At 35.9% G+C, this 14,193-nt stretch overlaps 3 protein-coding genes across 6 annotated transcripts; 2 read left to right on the top strand and 1 right to left on the bottom strand.

Annotated features, from left to right (window-relative positions):
- Positions 1-229: 229 nt before the first annotated feature.
- Positions 230-5,226, top strand: LOC134671964 (uncharacterized). The gene is made up of 7 exons (XM_063529847.1): positions 230-462; positions 550-733; positions 802-989; positions 1,072-1,275; positions 1,369-1,659; positions 1,928-2,129; positions 2,287-5,226. The coding sequence occupies exons 1-7, from the start codon at positions 327-329 to the stop codon at positions 4,445-4,447; spliced, it is 3,366 nt and encodes a 1,121-aa protein (XP_063385917.1). The 5' UTR covers positions 230-326; the 3' UTR covers positions 4,448-5,226.
- A 509-nt stretch (positions 5,227-5,735) lies between these two features.
- On the bottom strand, positions 5,736-7,795 carry LOC134671962 (lipoma-preferred partner homolog). Its single transcript, XM_063529846.1, has one exon. It carries the CDS (start codon positions 7,755-7,757, stop codon positions 6,390-6,392), a length of 1,368 nt encoding a protein of 455 aa, XP_063385916.1. The 5' UTR covers positions 7,758-7,795; the 3' UTR covers positions 5,736-6,389.
- Positions 7,796-8,457: 662 nt separating this feature from the next.
- LOC134671961 (tRNA selenocysteine 1-associated protein 1) lies at positions 8,458-14,087 on the top strand. 4 transcript variants are annotated; one of them, XR_010099289.1, is made up of 7 exons: positions 8,460-8,658; positions 8,855-8,986; positions 9,309-9,537; positions 9,824-10,041; positions 12,049-12,229; positions 12,991-13,821; positions 13,925-14,087. XR_010099289.1 is itself a non-coding variant. In XM_063529844.1 (6 exons), exons 1-6 carry the CDS (start codon positions 8,626-8,628, stop codon positions 13,110-13,112), a joined length of 843 nt encoding a protein of 280 aa, XP_063385914.1. In that variant the 5' UTR covers positions 8,460-8,625; the 3' UTR covers positions 13,113-14,087. The 4 variants fall into 4 exon arrangements, 3 of the variants coding, with proteins under 3 accessions (XP_063385915.1, XP_063385914.1, XP_063385913.1); XM_063529844.1 differs by having other exon boundaries at positions 12,121-12,229; positions 12,991-14,087; XM_063529843.1 differs by having other exon boundaries at positions 12,991-14,087.
- The last annotated feature ends 106 nt before the right edge of the window (positions 14,088-14,193 follow it).

Here is a 14,193-nt window from a genome sequence, read left to right as displayed (position 1 = left end):
ACTGACAGCTTGTTGTTGACTAGTGAGGTACACAGATTGTACGAATACTATCGTGTACAAAGAATGAATTTTGAACAATCGACTGTTTGCAACCGATTTATTACTGGCCAACACATATGATAAAAAATATACATCAATCACTCAATTCATTTGGCTGAATGAATGAAATGAACAAAATCAGCGTGCAGCGACCTGCGCCCGCGCCGCCCTACCGCAACCCGCTTGCTATCCCATCCCACTACCTGGATTTGTACCTTGGGGTTATTTTATAACTGAAATTAAGTATTTTTACTGACTCTAAATGTTTGTTCAATAATATTCGTAAGATGGCCGAGGTTTGTAGGCTCGGTAGTTATAATTCACAAAGAAAAACTGTTAACGACCAAGAAGAAAATGTTTGTTTATTAAATGTTTTGTGTGTGTTTATATCGTTGGTAACCATACTTGCCGATTTGACTACAGGTGCGTAGACAACACTTGTTCATGAACAGTTCTTAAATTAAATCGTTTAAGTAAAATACTGATTATAAAACCGAATTTTATTTTCAGATGTATTGGTTTTTGTTGAATATTGCAAAAGTGGATATCCATACTGGGCACTGACGACTTTAATTTTTATTGTTGCGCCTAATATTATGATAAACGTTTTTTCATTGAGATGGTTTGTCATTGATCAAAAGTCCGGCATAAGACATTGGATCAGTCATGGATTTCTAGTGGGATTGTTAGAAAGGTAAATAAGCAAAATATTTTTAAACGATAATTGAATAGATACAATATCTTACAAGTTTTATGTTTCAGGTACATTATTTTCATGCACAAAGTGTTTGAATGCAAAAATGTGGATTCAATAAAAGCACTAAAGCTATTTACTCAAATAAATGATCTCAATTTATTGCATTTCTTATATGTTTTTATCGGAACTATTCCACAAATTATTTTACAAGTTTACGGAATTGTTACATTAAATGAAAACTATCATACAAAAGGTAAACATTTTGTGTTAAATGGCTGTCGTGGAATTGAAAATATTTTACGTAAGTAATTAAAACGTAATTTTTGACCTTTCAGCATTTGCCCTTTGTGCGTCGATTGCATCAGTAGTATGGGGATGCGCGAATTACATTTACGGGCTTTCATGGTTTGGCAGTGAAAAATTCCAATGGACTGCATTTTTTCTGAAACTTGTTTGGCATTTTGGGATGCTTATCAGTCGGATTGCCGGTATTATATTATTTACCATTATCTTTGGTATATGGACATTAGTGCCTTTAGGTATGTTTTATTCTAATACTTTATTTTATGGATTTAAAACTTAATACACTACCATGTTCGGGTATGACTAATATAACCATTCTTAATTTTTAGGCCTTCACTGGTCTGCTATGACCTTTTGGATTGTAACACAAAAAACTACGTTTTGTCCCAATAAACTAGAGGAAACGTTCTATAATGTCATAATGGGGCTCGTATATTGCTTCTGTTATATTAATTTACGAGAAGGGCATACGAGATATCGCCTGATGATGTTCTACACCTTAATGGTGACACAAAATTTCGGAAGTTTATTTTTGTATGTGTTGATATCTGACTCGGAAAGGCAAAAGAAACCCTGGTCTATTGCAACTTCTACATGTGTGATTGCAGGTACTATAATAGGTAAGACAAAATTGTACATATTTGGAGAAAGGAACTACTTCGGAATCAAATCTTGTTACAAGTTTTAGAATATCATTTTTAATAAACCAAAATTGTATTGTAAGATTTGTAAGAAGTATGTAGTAAAATTAAAAAAAAAATGACGTGTTTATACGGACAACAAAATTATAATAAATTATCTTGAAAAATCGGTATTGTAAAACTATGCGCAGAAATCTTCACGCATAAGTCAAAGCTTTTTTTATAAATAAGCTGTTTTTGTTTTCAGGCATGTGCGCTATGATATTCTATTATAGATATTTTCATTCTAAAGGACCTATACCATGGAAAAACGATAGCAACGATATTGAGTTAAATAATAAAGTCACAACAGCTATGGAAAATAAAAGAAATAACAACAAAGGTTTAAATTACGTTAGGTCCTTCAAAAGCTCTCAAAAGATAAAAGTTACTGAAGAAACTTCTGAGAGGTACAAACATGTATATTTTTTCTAATCAAACTAAAGTAAGGTTACCTACTAATGCACAGACTAAAGAAATTCGCTCTCTTTCATAGTGGTGGGACATAAGTATGATAGGTGATTATGACTTGTATTTGTATCTTAATAAGGATCTTCCATTTTTCAGGAAGAATTGCGCTCAAGTACAACCAAGCGACATTGACAATGCTGATAAAAAGTTTCTACTAGACCATTGGATTGCAAGGTCCGGAACTCCAACCTTTACATCAGCTCCAGTTGGTGATAATAGTATAGATGTTTCTAGCGTAGAATTTCATACCGTGGAAAACACTCCTCAAACAGTTAGCAAAGAAGACAATAACTTATACGAAAGGGGTAGGGTAAAAACTCTAGTTAAAAAAGGAAAAGGAGCACAAGTGTTGGATCCAAGTGAGTTGACATCAAAGATATCTGCGTTTGAAAATATAGAAAGCTCTATAGATATTATCACTGCAAGTAACCTTAATTTACAAAAACGTCGTGGAATTTGTTCATCTGATGAATTAAGAGATGATTTGACAAATGAAAATTTGGGTGTGTGTGAAATGGTTAATGGAGATTTTATAAAAACCTCTAAACCAGAACATGGGTCTGAATTTAGTCACGATACTGATGGTTCTAATAAGAAGACATCCTCCGATTCAATAGACATGGATTTGGATTTGAGTTTCAGTGATATTAATAGTTCAGATATAAACACTTTTAACGAAAATATCGTTCAAAAGTTGTGCTTAAGTGCTTTGAGAAATATAAAGGTTGGCAATCAAGATGCTGATATTGAAAATATACAAAGGATTGCTTTAGATATTTTAAAAGAAATGTACACTCGAAAAGGTAAAAACAAGAAAGTTATGAGCTGTGAGTCGTTCCCTTCGAAACAACGTGATTTAGATACACCAACTGAAATATTGTCTGTCCATGATTATGAAAATATATGTGCCGTTAATATAGCACGTGAAGCGTGGGGCCTAAGATCTTGGAATGGATATTCGGATATAGAAAATTGGCTTCACGACGGCAGTGTATTTAGAGATAGAAGACGTGATACATTAACTTCTGGAAGTTCCGAAATTAGTAGTTGTATATCTCAAGATTTAAAAACAGCAATTTTAGCGGCGCCACCTTTCCCGAAAAAAGCTCCTACCTACTCCAATGTCTTTGTCAAGTTTGACCCAAATAACCAAGAAGAATACGTTGATTCGATCATTTGCCAAACTAACGATGACACTTTTCTTGCCAAACCATGTATGGTTGACACTGGGAAAGATTATTTAGAACCAATTTTGGAAGAGTTAGATGATTTAGGTGATTTAGATCCATCAAGCAAAAAGAGGCTTAATTCAGAAAGTTCCTTAGTAGCGACTATAGATGAAATACGAAAAGCGACAATTGCCAATTCGCCTAGAAATCTATATCACAATCGGAAAGATCTACATTGGTACTCTCCTGACGAGGATGACTCTTGTAAAATGGAATGTAATCTTAAAAAAGCGTTGTGGAAAGAACCATCCAAGTTTGATTCAAGTAACATAATGGAATCTCTACCAGAAAAAGAAAATATTCTTAATGATTTCCATGACTCCAAATTTGATTTACATAAAAAAGGATTAAATTGTACTATGACATCATCGTCGGATACTTCTTCTCTGGAACATACTGTTAATGGTCGGAGAAATGCTAGAATCCGGCAAAAGACAAATGTGAGCAATCTTAAAACACAGTACAAAAGAAATTCTATAAAACCTGATCAAACTCTTCAAGATTTGTCAAATAAGGACATTGACTTGCTATGGCAACTGGTTACGGATAATTCCATGCCACTTAGTTCTACGGAAGACCTAGCTTCGGGAAGATTAACATCTTCATTACAATCACTAATACAAAAAGACACATCCACATCAAATGTAGATTTACCACCTTCTAAAATGATGAACATGAAAAAAAACTTAAGAAGTAAACCCAGACGTAAATTTTCCATTCTTAGAGAAAAGTTTGAACCAAAATTAAACATACATTCTGACGAAGAATCTTTATTTCATTCTTCAGAAAAAATATCTGCATCAGCCGAGTCAGTTGTAGTAAGAAATAGACTTGATACTAGCAACGAAAACATCGAAAGTATACCAGAAGATAAAATAAATAATGTAGTATCTACTGAAGCTAATAATTCAGAACCATTTAGATCCGATTTGATAATGTCGGGAACTATGAAGGAAAAAAGATCTTTGTTTATGAAGCAAGTGCTGAGCCCTCCTAAATTTAATACAAAATTAAAACATAAGGTTTAATCAAGCGAAATGGCAAATTTTACATTTGCTACTTTACCGCCCTTGTGTGGTAATTGGCACAATACGTGCATATATCGAAAATGTAAAGGGTCATAGGTACTGTAAAACGTGTTGTACAATGCACGTGCGAAATGGTAATTCGCAACTCGTGTCGATTTAAAGAACTCCCTTCGCTCGTGTTTCAATTTATCGTCACTCATTGCGAATTTCTTACTTTTCGCACTGTATCGTAATGTATTCGGTGTGACAACAGATTGAAGTCATTTATAACACAGATCTCATCTTTGGTGTAGTCAATCTATTTCAATTGCATATGTCCATTAAATGTAATTATAAGCCTGCTTCAGACTTACTGTGCGTGAATAGAAAGCGATGATAGTAAAATTGTCGCCTTGTCGCAAAAATGTTCGGATAGAACTGCCTCATTCAGGTACAGTATACACGGTGTAACATGAGGAAACCGAATAATTTTATCAGTGTATTCCTGATCATATTTAGAGACAAAAATGTCCTATAAACTTTTTTGAAATTCGCCTAGTCTCAGAGATAATATTAATAAAAAAAAACAAGTTTTTATTGTTACATAGTGCAAAAGGCCTTTTTGATGGTGATGTTGCTGCTATGGGACGTAGTCTAAATATCTTTATTGATATATGTAAAAAAGTGACAAGTAACACTTTGCAAAAAGTAGGTTTTACGAAAAAAATATGTAAAAATCAATTTTAAGTGACAAGTTTACCAATAACATTTATTTTTATGTACAAATACACTCAAAAATTGAAAAAACAAAACAAAAAAATTTTTTTGGCGTAATTGACCTAAACTCATATTACAATTTTTCCTTCTTTTGACCTCAGAAATGCGTGGTTAATATTATTCGGTTTCCTCATGTTACATCGTATGTACATAGTTAGTAGGGTGGTCTTATTTAGTCGATTTTAAATTTTTCTACTAGACAACCGCTTAACGTAGCGTCTACTACTGAAAAAAAAATTATGGCGTATTGTGTAATAATTATTTGAAAAAGTGATTCAAAAAGACAAAACTTATAACTGTGATTTGAGTGCCTTCTTTTAAACTTCAGCCAGTATTACTTTTTTTTACTCATGAATAATATACGTAATGAATTTTTTTATTACAGTTTTATATTGAAACAAGTAGTTTTATTGTCTTTTGGTATATCGATAGCCCTCTTTTTGTTTCCACCTATCCTCCAATTTTGTTTACACAACATGACTGCTTCTGGGTCAGTTATTTTAAACAAGAGGAAAAAACATCAGAGACGATATAAAATATAAGATTTATTAAAAAGAAACATATTTTGTTGGATTTGGATAGCGTTATTTTATAACACTTTAAATGCTAACAATAATAAATAATTATGTCAATCAATGACACTAGCAGCCAATATCACATGTTCTTAATTTAATACCTATTAGATGAAACAACCATTACTAATAATCTTACGTGACCTTAAGGATGTAATCTAATATGCACTGTCTCACTTGATCTCTATCTGACCTAATGTGCAGTTAAGTATATAAATTTAATTTTGTTGTATTAAATTAAACTCTAATAGCATATATATTTCAGTTTATATTAATATGGTCATAATTGATATCAAGCGATTAAGTAGTCTTTAACATTATTTTGTCATATACTTGGTATATTTTTTTAAATTTTGGAACAGCGATACAAACAGTGAGTCGTAAGCTAAAAGCCCCAAAATTACAAACGTAGACAAAAATAAATAAATTAATATAAAAATATACCTATTGAACTAAACTAAGCTGTCAAAGTGAACTGATTTCAGCGGTATACATTATTATTATCTAATTTGAAATAACTTATACATATTTCATGGATAACGTGTTGAATAAATTAAGCAGCTTATCTCTTTTTTTTTATGAGTATGACAAATGATTCACGATTCACTCCTGCTTTACAAGTCGGTCGTCATAACTGGAACCGTAAGCATGCGTATACGGTGAGCATTGCAATTTTTACATAGAATGTGATCATCAAGTGGATAGCACCCACGTCCTTCAGCCTCTGAAGACAGTAAGAGCCCACAATCTTCACATCGGTAGCATCGAACATGAAAACTGCGATCAAGTGCAACAACACGAACAGTTTCTTCTTGACCTTCTTCGGGCATTATTGGTAGTTCGCAAACACAACACCGTGGGGCAAATTTCTTATGAAAATCTTCAATACAATGAATTTGATTCATTGCATCAACTGTAAATGGAATGCCATCAAGACTCTTACCACATACTACACATGTAAAGCAAGTGGGGTGATACGGCTTGCCTGTTGCCCTTAAAATCCTGTCTAGGATTGGTTTAGTACACACGGAACATTTTTCCAGAGTTTCATAATAATCTGTTTCGCAAAATGGGTGGCCTTCAACGGCATAAAAAGGTTTTCCTTGCAGATTTGTATTACAACGATAGCAACTAAAACACTGGACATGATACATATTACCCATAGCTGTGCATCCCGAACTCTCACCGACTACTTTACCGTCGCATTTTATGCAAATACCAAAAACATCCAAATCCTGACTGTCGGATATAGACTGTACTAACATGTTTGTTAGGGCGTCAACTTCCTCTTCCTTGGGAAGCGGAGATTTTCCAGGAGTTGGTACATTATTTCGATAGTTATGGAACGTGTTCTGTCCCGAAAGACTGCTGTGTGGACGCGGATTTATAGGTTCATATATGGCGTACTCATTTGATCCTTGTGACGCACTATAGTCACCAAATTCATTTTGATAAATAGGCGGATAATTTTGCCTTTCCTGGTTATAATTCAAATTTGCTGTAGCCCGAACTAATTCACTGTAGTTTGAGCTGACTGGAGATGGAGGAGGCAAGTATTCTTCATGACTGTGAAGTGGTGGTGGAGGTGGCGGCGGCGGAAGACTGTCATTGTTATTTCGGTATGGTGGCAGGTTACTGTATGTCGTGTTATAAGTTTGCGGTGTATTGTGACTGAAGGAAACACTAGGCACATTCGAATGGCTTACATTAGCATAATCGGCTGCTGTCAAATGCATATTGCCGAGACTTTGAGTTTGAGTAGCAGCATTATTGTTCAGTACCGGTGATATTTTAGTAGAATATGATGGCTCACGTAGGGTGCTGACGACAGCACTGCGAGGGACTTGAGGTTGAGCTTTCTTTTTTGGCGGCACTACTGGTGGGATTTTTTTCCCCTTACTAATAGAACTGAATTCCTTATTCGTCATTTGTAAGTCGGCTAATTGTTTTTCAAGTGCATCAATGTTATCAAGGCGTGACATTCTTGCTTAATACCACCTGTGGCCTATTTTATAAAGCTACAAGTTACAATTTACAAGCGGAAGTCTCGTTCTAACACATAGGGTTAGAAAGAGACTTCGGCTTGTAAATTGTAACTTGTAGCTTTATAAAATGGGCCACTGGCCTGATTAGATTAACACATCACTGACTTTAAGTTAACTTGATAGGAAATTTCCTCTTTAAAAAAAAAATAATTTCACTACACGTTCAACTCTTAGTACAATTTCAATAACTGTTAACGGAGCTTATATTTTTGCAAATACATTGACGAAAACTTGTAACACCTAATAAAATTAGATCTCGGGCTTCTAATTTTGTTAAAATACAGAAACGGAGAACTCTGTAGTCTCTAAAGAACTAAAGTCAATGACACAATAAAGAGAATGTTTCGTGTCATGAATCATCACCTGTATGTCGCAATGTTTAGTTCGTCGGTGTATATCAATAAAATCGATGTTTTATTACGTTAATTAAAATTAAACATTATTTTTTGCATGATGGTGTTTTATTTTCTTTAAATCAATAAATAAAATCAATGGCACAAAAAAATACGAGTATTAAAAAAAAAATCGATTGCTAAATGTAGGGTAGATTGAATCGATTGGTAAACTTGAAATTACAACACTAGGTGTCAAAATAAAACCATTCATTTAGTTCGTTCATTTCATACCATCATGATCATTCGAATCATTGAAATCATTCCATGTTTTATGGAGAAGTTAAAAAGCGTGTGTTTGCGTTTATAATAAATAAATTAGATTACTTACGTATCCGTAGTTAAAACTGATATCTTATAATATTTTAATTCGTGTGTTCGTAATTTGTGTTCTGTTTTAGTAAATCACCACCATGTCTATGCAGTGTCAGTTATGGATGGGCAGTGTAAGTTCAAGTACTTTGCCATTTATTTCATGCCGGTTTTAACATGATAAACTTATAAAAAAAAGTGGTGTTACTTAACATATATTAACTAAATCAACATTATTGAAATTGTTACATTACCTCTCCATAGAACAGAGGTGCAGTGAAAGTTGTTATCATTACGATTTATATTTTAAATGTTTTTTTTGTTTTTTAGTTGGAACCGAATATGACAGAAAGCTTTATTGTAGCAGCTTTTCATCGTATGGGCCAGCGCCCGCTAACAGTGAAGGTTATGAGGAACAAGTTTACAGGAGAGCCTGCTGGTTATGCATTTGTGCATTTTCAGGTATGCCTATGAATTTCTTTGTTTGATTGCTGATGTTGAAATGAAAAAAAGAACCTAAAACCACATTTTAGGAAAGAAATTAATCCTAGAACTACACAATCAAACCAGAAAACTTAGTTAAAATCGGTGTTGGAGGTACAGCGCTTGCACTGTTATGTAGTCTCGGTACAGACATATATGTTGGAAACTCACCTTTACATTATTACAGCATTTTACAGCCCTCTGATTCTCTAAAAAATTCAAATAAAATAGTGTTGTATTGTTTTCTAACAAATTAAAGCATAATCTTATCCAAATATAGATTGCCTTTCAATATTTTCAGACGGATGAGGAAGCTATAGACGCAATGCACAAACTGAACGGCAAACCCATCCCCGGAACATTCCCAGTGGTCCGCTTCAGGCTAAACACAGCATCTCGCGAGGCCCGGGCTAACATGCAATCGGAGAGAGAATTCTCTGTGTGGGTTGGGGACTTAAGTTCTGATGTTGATGACTACTCGCTTTACAGGATTTTTGCTTCAAAGTACTCTTCTATCAAAACTGCAAAAGGTATACTTTGATATGTTTTTTTTATTAAGTAATTTGTTAAGGCAATCGACAGTGGCATAGCTAGTCGTGGGTGAAGCGGGCCGTCGCCAATGGCCCTCGCGCCCCTAGGGGGACCTCGGGCGAGGCCCCTTCGGGCACTGTGAAAGAAAAGGGCCTCGCAGATGCAACTACCTCACTGCTTGATTAGTTCACGCTACGCCACTGGCAATTGATGTTACACATACAGGAAAAACTGGAGGGGAAATTCAAAGAAATTATTTCTGAATTTTACACTATTATTTTTCAGTAATACTGGACAGTTCAGGTTACACAAAAGGCTACGGTTTCGTAAGATTCGGAAGCGAGGAAGAACAACGTAATGCCTTATACGCCATGAACGGATACACAGGTCTCGGTACTAAGCCATTGAAAATCTGCACCGCAGTGCCCAAGCCTAAAGGGGCTCCTACTGGACAGAACCAATCTGCTCCCAATGCTGCAAACGCCCCCTACAACAGCGGGACGGTATGTTTAACATTTATATTTTAACCTTTTGACCACCACACATTAAAACAATGGAATCCGGGAAAAGCCAAAGACAATGCTGCTAATAAATTGTAAATTTCAAGTACACTCAAATCTCACAAGAGAAAAAGGATTTAGCATTTAACAAAGCTTGGTAAAAAAACTCCCCATGGAAAAAAAATATGTACAATATATTTTAAAGGACTGATTTTCATATTTCACCAGATATAAAATGTGTGTTTTTTAACAAAACCATCACATTGTGTACCTACTTGTCAGTTGATTGAATATTTGGCATTGGCACGTAATTACAAAAAAAACATTTACTTATCATTTAATATTGATTGAGAAATTCGTATCAGAAGTATCAATAACTTTAGATAATGTGTTATACATATCCTGGAGGTCAAAAGGTTAATTATAGCTTGCTTTGCGATATTTATACAATTTTTTTTCTTGCTAGAATGTGAATGAGCTTGAGAGTTTGCTGTTGCATATAGCGCTACGCTGAGGAATGCTCGAGCCACACTAGAGTCTGTGCGAAAAGAGAAGAGTCGTAGAATGTATTGTGTCCCATACATTTCACGACTCTTCTCTATCACAGACTCTAGACATAGTGATATAGCTATGTATCAACTTGCTATAAATGCTACTTAAGCATTGTGCTCACTTCATAGCAGTTGTTTGAGATGCTTATTTCATTATTGATTTTAATTGCTATACAGTTTAAAAAATGTTTTAATTACACGTAGTGTGCCTGATGTCCACAGAAGCAAAGTTTAAAATAGATCGCGTTAATTTAAAGAAGATTTTATTTTTATTTATTCTAATGTATAAATTTACTTATTACATAGGCAAGAATTTAATGAAACGGATGCGGTATGAATATTAATTAATATTAAGATGTTTAAAATAATATGTTCTGAAGTATATGGTGCTTTATGGGGCCATATGTAACATAACTCAATTGACAAAATGTGTAGTGCATGACAACCATTGACAACCTCATTACTGTGAAGGGCCGTACCAAGTCCGTACAGCGTCATATAAGTACTTCAGCGGTCAAATTCGCTTACAATATTTTCCTCTATTTGTTATACTGTGGACTTAGATATGTAATGGCTCCTCTACACGATGGGCCAGCGCCGGCCACTCCTAGGGACGCAGCCATGCAGTAGAATGAGATAGCAATATCACTTGCTCCCTCTAACGCATAAATGCGTCCCTTGGAGTGGCCGGCGCTGGCACATCATGTAGAGGAGCCATAAGTTAATGTTAGTGAAGTTGCAGTTAGGATAGAAGTAAACCGTTGTCTTTAAAATGTTACTAAGTCCCAAACGCTGGTTGTCATTGAAAATCGATCACTAGCTGTATTGTCATACAGCTCATTTTGCAATGAACCCTACAGATCGATGTGACCACGCTCACCGTGCAGGCACAATCGTACGCACACCGCTCGGAGCCCGATCATAATCGTGGCTACGATTCCCCTGTGAGACCTTACAATAGTTACAATTCGAAGTTTCTATTTTATTATTGCCATTAGTAGTAGATTTTCATTAATTTATAGAATAACTTTAAAGAATATAGACTAGAATGTCGTATTGTAGATACCTACTTTAAAAAGAACTGGTCATACATAGATTTAGGATAGGATAGTTAATACTCTGTTCCTTATAGTATGGACGGGCATGAATATTGACACAAACAAAAAAAAAACGAATTCAGGAGCAGGCGAGTAAATTTCGACTTAAAATCACGACTAGAATTGCATTAGATTAGATATTCGTAGACTAGCATTTAACCTAACTCCATCATTAGTATTAGTATCCATACTAATCTCGTCTCCGGCAAGCTAAAACTCAATTTTCGTTTGCCTAGACGTATCATTTTCATTAGCTATAGCTGCGTATGCCTAACATAACTGTTTGAGGCTTCAATACAGCGCTTCTAATGCTATATAGAATTAGACATTGACGGTGTATTGACGAGCAGTTATGATTATAGGAGTACAACCAATATTATGATCCGTCAGCCTATTGGCAAAATTACTCAGCGTGGTCTGGCTACTATGGGCAGGGCGACCAGAGCGCCGCGGTCGCGCCGGCGGCGCCGGTCGCGGACGCCTCCGCCACCGCGGCTGCGGCGCAGGCGGCCAAGACGCAGAATGACGATTTGCAACTTGTTGGTGAGTATTTCTAAAGTGATATTTAGAATTAGACCCCCAGTTATGGTAGCGGCCAGGGTATTAGCGTGGTCAGGGGTCATTGTCTGTCATCGTGGCACTCTTTGGGGGAGGCCTTATATGTCCAGCAGTGGACATCCTCTGGCTGATATGATTATGATTTAAAATTAGAAAGAGTATCATTTTTATTTTCATGGTTCTTCTATTTGTCATAAAATATGTTCGCGATAAAAGATAAAATGTGTGTCCTAAAATAAATTCTCAAACCGGCCAGCGGCTTCATTTGTTAATCCGTGGCCTTACTCTTCCTAATTCTGCTTGTAAATTCATACGTAAGTGTGACAGGGAGGCAACACATGTGAACGTGGTTCTCGGTAGGCCCTCTGAATATCATAGCTGATTTTATACTACGGCTACAAGCTATGACGTTACCGATGTTTTCGTTTTAAACTATACATATGTTTTTAGAGTAGGAGTGAATGTTTTTTTTTACTTTAATTATTTGAGCGTAATCAGTGTAATCACGTCCCCTACAGTTCTAAGCTGGTAACGGAATGCGCTGTAACCGTTTCCCTTGAATTATACTTACGCCTTAGTTAAGTGATATTCCTCATTACCTGTCATTACTAACGTGCAGCAAAACTTGTCTGTGACGCCTTACGTGACGCGCCAAATACGATTACGAGTACTGTCACAAGGGGGCGTTGCATTGCATTGTTTTCTATGTTACTCCTCACCGTTATCTAAAAATTCTACATTTCCAGAGCACAAGAAGACCATAGACATAGACGAGCTAAACCAAGAGTTCCTGGAGCCCGAGCTGTCGCTGTGGGACGGCCTGGAGTCCTCGCAGTGGTTCCCCAACGAGATAGTAGAGGCGCACTGATTCTAGTCTTCAGACCTGTTTTATATAAACTATTACTCTGATAATCGTAGCCACAGGGCGGACACGCCATACATCAAAAATCATTTGCGTTTATACGTGTGCGCGGCACGTTTATACATGCGTCATTGCGTATGTGTGGGTAAGTCGCTTTACTGAGAGGACGCCAAAAGTCCGCCAGATTCATGGCGCGGCCAGTCGCGGGGCGAGGTAATGCGAGTCGGGGCGGGGCGGTGCGTGGCCGTTCTGTATGATAATACTATTACTTATTGTGTCGTAGCAGATGTTAATGAGATAATAATCAAACAATGAGCTTTATTTTGAAGATAACACCGAGTCAGAGCGTTTCCTAAAAGGACAACAAACAAACAAGATCATATACAAAAGTTGTTGAAAGTTGAGCAGATCCTGAAGCGAATTGATAACTCGACCATATAAGTCAAACGGGATTGTCACCTTATTCAGCTGCCAGAATAACGCCACGATAGGATTTTCTAGATTTGCGTGTAATAAAATGATTCTGAAAAGGTCGAATGAAAAATGAGTACATTTACAAAATTAAAATGTCATGTTATTTGTCTCGGGAATTTGGAAAACCGCTATGTTATTATCAGACTAATTTTTTTATATGGAATAGGTGTCAGGGGCAGAAAGTCTTGGTCAACACAGGCCATGATCGCTTTTTACTAGTGATCCAAACGACTCTAGCCCTGTGAGCTCTTTTTTTAGGGCTCGCCTCATCTCTTGACGCCTAAAAGCCTATTTTACTAATTAAATAAAAAAGGCTTTTAGCCTTTTAGGCGTCAAGAGATGAGGCGAGCCCTAAAAAAGAGCTCACAGGGCTCGAGTCTTTTGGATCACTACTTTTTATCGGTCAAGTGATCTGGGCTTTCTGGACAGTCTGCCGCTGGTAGTATAAGTGACATATTAAGGCTGTAATTACTAATTATTATATTAATAAATAATGTATAAGTTAAACTGTGTTTCTTTTGACATAACTGGTTTCAAACAAGGGTTTGTATTTTGTACGCATGAAACTGGGAATTTACTCGCAGAAGAACGTAAAACAACGAAATTAGGTATC

The sequence above is a fragment of the Cydia fagiglandana genome, chromosome 16, assembly GCF_963556715.1.
Source record: "Cydia fagiglandana chromosome 16, ilCydFagi1.1, whole genome shotgun sequence".
Lineage (NCBI taxonomy): Eukaryota > Metazoa > Arthropoda > Insecta > Lepidoptera > Tortricidae > Cydia > Cydia fagiglandana.
This window is presented reverse-complemented; position numbering and strand designations above follow the sequence as displayed.

Bases quoted from the DNA above. Each gene is read 5' to 3' on its own strand.
- LOC134671964 (XM_063529847.1), top strand. From the start codon at position 327: ATGGCCGAGGTTTGTAGGCTCGGTAGTTATAATTCACAAAGAAAAACT. The intron at 990-1,071 runs GTAAACATTTTG...TTGACCTTTCAG, and splicing joins TGAAAACTATCATACAAAAG to CATTTGCCCTTTGTGCGTCG. The intron at 2,130-2,286 runs GTACAAACATGT...TCCATTTTTCAG, and splicing joins ACTGAAGAAACTTCTGAGAG to GAAGAATTGCGCTCAAGTAC.
- LOC134671962 (XM_063529846.1), bottom strand. From the start codon at position 7,757: ATGTCACGCCTTGATAACATTGATGCACTTGAAAAACAATTAGCCGAC.
- LOC134671961 (XM_063529843.1), top strand. From the start codon at position 8,626: ATGTCTATGCAGTGTCAGTTATGGATGGGCAGT. The intron at 8,987-9,308 runs GTATGCCTATGA...CAATATTTTCAG, and splicing joins ATGCATTTGTGCATTTTCAG to ACGGATGAGGAAGCTATAGA. The intron at 12,230-12,990 runs GTGAGTATTTCT...CTACATTTCCAG, and splicing joins TGACGATTTGCAACTTGTTG to AGCACAAGAAGACCATAGAC.